Source organism: Eriocheir sinensis, chromosome 9 (assembly GCF_024679095.1).
Source record: "Eriocheir sinensis breed Jianghai 21 chromosome 9, ASM2467909v1, whole genome shotgun sequence".
In the NCBI taxonomy this organism is placed as follows: domain Eukaryota; kingdom Metazoa; phylum Arthropoda; class Malacostraca; order Decapoda; family Varunidae; genus Eriocheir; species Eriocheir sinensis.
Window position 1 is genome coordinate 16,660,829 of NC_066517.1, and position 8,276 is coordinate 16,669,104.

At 45.1% G+C, this 8,276-nt stretch overlaps 1 protein-coding gene across 5 annotated transcripts in view; it reads right to left on the minus strand.

Moving 5' to 3' along the window:
* LOC126996022 (uncharacterized) overlaps positions 1–8,276 on the minus strand; it is a 43,244-nt gene that overhangs the window by 14,940 nt on the left and 20,028 nt on the right. For 2 of the 5 annotated variants that reach the window (XM_050856011.1, XM_050856010.1), the window contains exons 6-9: positions 8,026–8,242; positions 5,196–5,450; positions 3,567–3,655; positions 440–574 (exon numbers count right to left, since the gene is read on the minus strand). In XM_050856011.1, coding sequence (XP_050711968.1) covers positions 440–574; positions 3,567–3,655; positions 5,196–5,450; positions 8,026–8,242 — 696 coding nt within the window. The remainder of the gene's footprint in view (positions 1–439; positions 575–3,566; positions 3,656–5,195; positions 5,451–8,025; positions 8,243–8,276) is intronic. The other 3 variants (XM_050856014.1, XM_050856012.1, XM_050856015.1) reach the window with 3 other exon arrangements.

Below are 8,276 nucleotides of genomic sequence, written 5' to 3' on the forward strand. Positions count from 1 at the left end.
CCACCACCATCACGAACGACACTATCACCAGGCTCTGTGTGATGGTGGTGGTGGTGGTGGTGGAGAGTCATGTGAACCATATCGAACTACTTCATGAAGCTTCGAACATTCCTCATTTGTGAAGTGCAGGCTCTTTAATTTTTTTTATCAATGAGTCAATTCAACCAATACATTAAGCCAATCTGGAATGCGAGGCGTGTACATCAATTACTGATCTAATGATGGAAACCAATGGATTAAAGAGAGTGTAGAGAGTAAGAGCTATTTGTTGCAGCGAAGGAAGGGTCGACTGGACGCAGATGAAGGGGTGATGGCCAGGGCGGGATGCTGGACGGCGAGGTGAAGGGCACGGAGGAGGGAAGGGAGGGAGAGGAAGGAACTGTACTTGTCGGGGGTCAAGGGGAGAGGGTGGATAGAAGGAAGGGGGCGGGGGTCGTACCTGCAGGGTGGTGGTGCTGACCCCTGACACCCCCGAGGCCAGACTGAGGGTATCGAAGTCTTGGTGGCTGGGCGTGCAACATCCCCGGGCGGCGTTGAGGGCGGCGAGGGTGTCCGCCAGCCGCCCGTCCCCGCCCTACCCAGCACAGCAGAGCACAGCAGCACAACACAGCACAGCACAGGGTTAAGGTGGCGTTAGCAGCAGCAGTGTATGATCAGGTTAACGCTGTAAGCACCTCGTTATCTCTCGCCCCCCGCCCTTCAGTGTCTCGAGGGCGTTGTGTTCGGGTTAGCCTCCTTACCGTCCCTTGCAGCAGCCTCACTTCTTTTTCCCTCGTCTCCCACCACCGTCGCTGCCTCGTCACCCATCACCACCATGTGACCATCTTATCACCAGCTTCACGCACACATCGCCCGCCACCTCGCACGTCTACCTTCATCTGTTCCCCTAAACTTTTTCACTCACTGGGAGACCAAACGCCTACAAACATACTTCGGACTGTAAGATACTTGGGTGGTCTGTGTTTCAACGATAACGCATTGAGATCCAGGGACAAGTAGCCACCTTCGTAAGAAAAATAAATAAATATAGCCTACGGTGCTTGGATGATGTGTGTTCCAACTGGCTTAACACGGCAACACATCTAGATTCAGGGACAAGTAGCGACCTTATACATTTAAGCACCACTCAGAAGACTTCTTGGTGTCGAGTATTAATGGCTACCAGATGGAAACCTAATGAGATACATCTTGATGGTGATCGCTCATAACTTAAGGGAAATTCGACAGTGTCTTTGTAAACGTCTGAAAGTGGATTTTTTTGCCACTTGTAAACGATAACGAGGAAACTGATACCAGCGCATGTCCAAGATGTTCCAGTTAACTTAGAAGCTCCCGAAAGAAACCAAACAGTCCGATCAGCTTCAAACATCCGCTCCCCACGTAGTAGGCATGGTGACAAATACTGAGCAGCTAAATTGCAACGGCCCACCGACCTACTATCCAAGCTACCTATCAGTGCCTAACTAACGTTCCGCAAAGGTGTGTCGGCCTCTGCAGGTCCACGAGTCACGACGCATCGCTGAAAGTCACGTGATGCGGAGTCTGCGAACCTACAGGCGACCGACTGGAACCCCCGATGATGATGATGATGATGAAGATTGAATTGATAACTCTTTTTGCTGGTGGTGAGAAACTTTAATCCTTTGACGAGCGATGAGACTGAGTAATGCTGACGCTGGTGATAACATTTTCCTACGACACATGAGCCGAAATATTAGCCAGAACCGAAGGCTGATGACGCTGATGATATAATTTTCTTGGAGACATGAGCCGAAATATTAGCCAGAACCGAAGACTGATGACGCTGATGATATAATTTTCTTGGAGACATGAGCCGAAATATTAGCCAGAACCGAAGACTGATGACGCTGATGATATAATTTTCTTGGAGACATGAGCCGAAATATTAGCCAGAACCGAAGACTGATGATGCTGATATGATTTTCTTGGAGACATGAGCCGAAATATTAGAAAGAACCGAAGGCTGATGACGCTGATGATATAATTTTCTTGGAGACATGAGCCGAAATATTAGAAAGAACCGAACGCAATATTACCTTCACTTAGGCTATTTCTAGGTTGATTTACGTTTCCTTTCCCATGTCAACAATTAAAACGTTATTGTAAGGGTGGATTTTATAGTGTTAATTCACCGCTTTCCATTGGTCGGGGCAGCGATCGCTAAAATGTCGCCAGTGTAAAAAACAATAAATAAAAAAAGAATGAGTCGAAAAAACGCTGGAATGAGACCGTGAATTTAAACCGTTCGGACGAAATCGTTTGGGAAGAAAAAGTATGGCATGACATGACGAGAGAGAGAGAGAGAGAGAGAGAGAGAGAGAGAGAGAGAGAGAGAGAGAGAGAGAGCAACTAAGAATCAACTAATTTTCCTTCGTAACTCGTGGAGGCGGCGCAAGGGACGGCGGCGGAGCAACAAACACATTAATCAACAGCAAACAAATCAATCAATAAACAAATAAAAAAAGTAAAATAAAATAAAATGTTAAAATCACTTGGCACACCGCAAGACCGTGAGAATCAAGCATAATGAGAACAATAACATCAACAACAACAATAATAATGTCATGGTAATTATTATGTGTGTACAAAAGCGTAATTAATGGGGGGGGGGGAGGAGCCAGGTAAGTCAGTCAGGTGACGATCGTATTAATGGGCAGGTGAGTTGATTAATTAAGGGACTGGCAGGCTGCTGGTGTTACAGGGAGGGGGGTAAAGGGGGTAGGGACGGGGAGGAGACAGGTGTTTCAGAGGTAGAGACAAACTGTGACTGTGGGATGTTTTTCACTTTTCAGAGGTGGAGTAGAGACAAACTGTGACTGTTTTTTTGCATTTTTTTTTTTTCGTTTCAGAGGTGGATCAAAGACAAACAGACTGTGGACTTTTTTTTGTTTTCGTTGCGGTTTATATACTTTTGTTTGAGTTTTCTTTTTTCTTTTTTCTTACGTTGATATAGAAAATAAACGTGACAGTTTCTTAAGCCCCAAAATCAATCACGAGAAAGCGATCCCAAAACAAACAGACAGACAGACAGACAATGCAAGTCACGCCGCGGAGAGGAAGTCACGTTGTTAAAAAAAATAAAAAAAATAAAAAAATAAAAAGTGAGAAAATCTTGTCCACCTTCACTTTGTACTCTTCAAGGAAACACGTATCTTCTCCCCTGTGTATTTATGTGTGTATGTGTTTTTGTATGTATGTATGTATGTATGTATGTATGTATGTATGTATGTATGTATGTGAAGGGTATGGGATTGTTTTCTCTGCTCGATGTCTGTCTGTCTGTCTGTATGTATGTATGTATGTATGTGAAGGGTAGGGGAGTGTTTTCTCTGCTCGATGTCTGTCTGTCTGTCTGTCTGTCTGTATGTATGTATGTATGTATGTGAAGGGTAGGGGAGTGTTTTCTCTGCTCGATGTCTGTCTGTCTGTCTGTCTGCCTGCCTGTATGTATGTATGTATGTGGACGGTGGAAGGGAATGGGAGATGGGGGAGCGTTAATTAGTGGGTCATACCTGCGGGCCGAACACCTCCACACCTGTACCCACCTGCTGGATGTGACCCACGTCAGGGGGCGGCGGCAGCGACGAGGTGGACGACGTGCGAAGACGACTCACAGCGGGCCAGTCCTCCCCCGCTGAGGGTACACACACACACACACACACACACACACACACAGTTGGTCAGTTACTACGATTGGTATTACTTATTATTATTTCCTACAGTTTTCATCACTATTTCTACTCCTGTCCCCACGAACAAGGGCGTCACCTATGGATCAACTCGGCGAGGGGACACGTCGGTGAACATGGATTGCACCGAGCAGAGAATGTCTCTTGCCTCGATTCCTTGGCTAGCACAGTGGATCATGAATCTCTTTTTTTTCTTTCTTTTTTTTTACAGCAGAGGAGTCCGTTCAAGGGCATAAAAAAGGTAACAAATGTTAAAAAAAAAACAAAAAAAAAAACGCTACTCACTGATCCTAAAAAGAGTTAGAGGAGTGGCCGAAAGATAGGTCAATTTAGGGAGGAGAGGTGTCCTGATACTAATAATAATAATGATGTAGTAGAACAGATGAAAACTAAAACTCGTGTTCATTCTGCTCTTCAAAGAAACAATCATCTCCGCGTTTGTCAATGTTTGAAGATAATAAATTAGTAATGGTGTGCAAAAAAATATATTACAACTAAAACTCTTGGGCCACACTGCTCTCCAAGGAAACATTTGCCATTTGTTCCGTGACCGTAAATGTCTAATCCAGTATCAACGCGCAAAAGTAAGTGAAAAAAAATAGCTTGTCTAAAATGCTCTCCAATGGAACATTCGTAATTTTCATGTGTAAATGTCAAAAAAATAATTATATGCTGAAGTGAGTGGAAAATAACTTAGTTCTTTTTCATTTTTCTTACGTTGACAAAAAATAAAAAAATAAAAAAACCTGAGCACAGTTTCAGAAGCAGAAAAATCAAACAGAAACTCCTCACGGAAACTTCCATAATTTCCGTGCATAATGTTTGAAGATAATAATAATGATGAGCTAAACTAAGTGAAAAAAAAATAATGGCTTGCCCGGGAACATACATCATTCCTGTCCACCAAACGAGGAGGCACCGATGAAGGACAAAGAGGAGGGAGATGATCTTATGACCCTTTACTTGCTCCCCCCCACCTCCCCCCTTTCACGGTGACGCCCCTGACCATAAGTAAGGCTCTTTATTATTATTATTTTTTTTTTTTGCGTGTTATTATTACAGGTACTTCTGTTATTACTAATGTTACTGCCACTACTACTAATTGTTGCTGTGTTAATTTATATAGTAATGGTGCTGATGATGAGGGTGATATACTAGAAAATATTACATGCACATTAGGCTTATTACTCTCTCTCTCTCTCTCTCTCTCTCTCTCTCTCTCTCTCTCTCTCTCTCTCTCTCTCTCTCTCTCTCTCTCTCTAACACATTACTCCTCCTCCCCCTCCTCCTCCTCCTCCTTCTCCTCCTCCCACCACCTCCATTCTATTCCTACATCCCCCCCCCAAAAAAAAAAATAATAGTAATGATAATGTTAATACTCTTTCACACACACACACACACACACACACACACACACACATTCCTCCCTCCCACTCTATAAGTTCACCCCCTCACCCCTCCATCCCCTCCACCCACACTACTCACATGCGGCAGGTGTGGGTGGAGGAGGGGGGGTGGAGGAGGAGATAGGTAGGAAGTGATGGTGGTAGTGGTGGTAGTAGTGGTGGTGGGGGAGGGGCGGGGTGGAGACGGGACGACCCCAACCCCCGCCCCCGCCCCCCAGCCGCAGCGCCCGCACCACCGCCATCCTGCTGCTGTCCTCCGTGTCGCTGTGGGTGCGGGAGGGGGTGGGGGAGGGGCACGGGGAGGACAGGGAGGGGTACAGGGGACGCCTCAGCCCTGGGGTGTGGGTGGCAGGGAAAGGAAGGAAGGAAAGGGTAATGGGAAGGAAGGGAGGAAAGGAAGGGGTAATGGGAAGGAAGGGAGGGTAGGAAAGGGTTGAGGGAGGGAGAAATGAGAGAGAATGAGAGGAAGGAAGGAAGGATAGAAGGGAGGGGTAATGGAAGGGTAGGAAGGGAGGGAAGGAAAGGGTTGAGGGAGGGAGAAATGAGAGAGAATGAGAGGAAGGAAGGAAGGAAGGGGTAATGGAAGGGTAGGAAGGGAGGGAAGGAAAGGGTTGAGGGAGGGAGAAATTAGAGAGAATGAGAGGAAGGAAGGAAGGAAGGGATGAGAGGAGAGGTTCGGGGAAGATAGAAAGGAGAGAAGATGAGGAAGGAAGGGATAACGAGGAGAAAGGAAGGAAGGAAGAAGGGAAGGAAGGAAAGATGGAAGAGAAAGAGGAGGAAAAAGGATAAGAGGAGGAAGGGAGGCGAGAGGATGAAAGGAAGGAGGTTATGATAAGTTAAGGAAGGAGAAAGAAGGAAGGAAGGAAGGAAATGAGTGCATAAAGAGTAAGGAAGGAAGGGAAGGAAGGAAGAAAGGAAGGAAGGGATAGAGAGAGGTGGAAGACAATGGTGATGAAACAAAAATAAGAAAGAGAGGAAGGACAAACGAAGACAGGAGAGAAAAAAGAAGATAAGGGAACAGAAGAAGGGCGGGAACAAGGGAGAGAAGGAATGTAAGGGAGAATAAAGGGAATAAAGGGAGGTGAGGGAGGAGAATTTGACAGGAGGGAGGTTTTGACAGATGGACAGAGGAGCAAGGGAGACAAAGAGAAGGGAAAGAGAGGAAGGAATAATGAAGGAAGGACAGAACAAAGGAAGAAGGAGGGATACAAACAACAAAGAGAGAAAGTAGGTTGGAGAAAGGGAGGCAGGAGGCAAGGGCGGAGGGAACGATGGGTGGAGGAGGGAGAGACGGAGGAAGGAAGGCAGGAAGCAAAGAAGGAAGGAAGAAAGGAAGGAAGGAAGGAAGGAAGGAAGGGAGGGAGGGAGGAAGGAAGGAAGGCAGGAAGCAAGGAAGGAAGTAAGTAAGGAAGGAAGGAAGGAAGGAAGGAAGGAAAAAACGAAGGAAGAAAAGAAAGATGGATGAAAGAAAAGAAGGAAAAATGGAAGAAAAGATAGAAAGGAAAGATGAAAGACGGAAGGAAGGAAGAGAGAAAGTAAGAGATGGAGATGAAGGAAGGAGGAGGAGCCACAAAAGAGGATAAAACAAAGGAAGAAAGGAAGGAAGGACGAAAGGATGGAAGGAAGGAAGGAAGGAAGGGAGGAAGGAAGGAAGGCAGAGAAAGACGAGCCATAAAGGAGAAAATAAACAAAGTGAGAAAGAAAAGAAAGAAGGAACGAAAAGAAATAAGAAAAAAAGGAAAAAAATATATTAGCACAGCACTACAGCGAAGCAAGTATGCGAAATAAATAACTACAATTACACAAACAAACTAACAAACAAACAACAAAAGCGTTATAGTAATTCTGCAACTACTACTACTACTACTACTACTACTACTACTGCTACTATTGCAAGAACAAATATTAATAAAAGCACATAATAAAACAACGTATATAAGAAAAGTTATTAAGCACTACAAACAGACAGACACAAACACGCAAACAAACACAGATAGGACATATAAAGCTCAGTATAAAGCTTAGCAAAAACAGGGCATAGGCAAAGCTTTCAGAAAAAAATAAATAAATAAATAAATAAAAGGTGAGGGCGCGAGCAACCGTGTGAATAATGGTTGGAATTAATAAGGCAAACGGACAGGTGACCATAAGAGGCAGATGAAGATAAACAACAGGTGAGGGAGGGAGGGAAGGAAGGAAGGAAGGAAGGAAGGAAGGAAGGAGAGAAAGATGAAAGGAGTAAAGAAAGAAAGGAAATAAGGATGAAAGAAAAGCATACATGAAAGGAAGAAAAAAACGAACAAAAGAAAGATAAAGATATAAAAGAGGAAGAAATGATAAAAAAAATGAAAGATGAAAGAGAGGAAGGAAATATGGAAGATACGAAGGAAGGAACGTTCATGTGTTTTATAAGGAAGGAGGAGAGGAAGAAAGGAAAGAGGGAAGGAAGGAAGGAAATAAAAGAATGAAGGAGAAAACTAGTATGATAACTGTATGAATGGAGGAATGAAGAGAAACAAAAGATAAATCAGATACAGCCATAGACAGAGATAAAGGTAAACAGATGGATAGACTGACAGATAAATAGACAGATAGTATTAGAGATAAACAAACAGACTGACGAGAGAAGAATGACGAAGCAAAATAATGAAAAGGAAGACAAGGGAGCGTGAAAAGGTGTTAGAGAGAGAGAGAGAGAGAGAGAGAGAGAGAGAGAGAGAGAGAGAGAGAGAGAGAGAGAGAGCGAGGTGGATAGACAGATGGACGGAGAAATTATGTCAGACGCGCTGGGTAGAAGGTGAATGACAAACAGAGGGACGGGGGGGAAGGGGGGGACTCTCTCTCTCTCTCTCTCTCTCTCTCTCTCTCTCACGCACACTCCCTCACTCTCTCTTTCTCTCTGTACTTACATTGTCGAGGGAGGGAGTGAGACCGGGACACGCCCACTCCACTAGTCTTCAGGTGGTGGTGGTGGTGGAGTGGCGAGGGCTGTTGTGGAGTGTGGTGGAGGAGGTCAAGGGAGGGGAGGGTGCTGGACCGTCCCCCTCCACCTCCTCCTCCACTTCCAGAGACGCCTATCCTCTCTCTCGAAGTCTCCAGCATCTCTTCGAAGTCCAGAACAGCTTCCTAGGGGGTGGGGGGCAGGTGATGAAGAATGGTG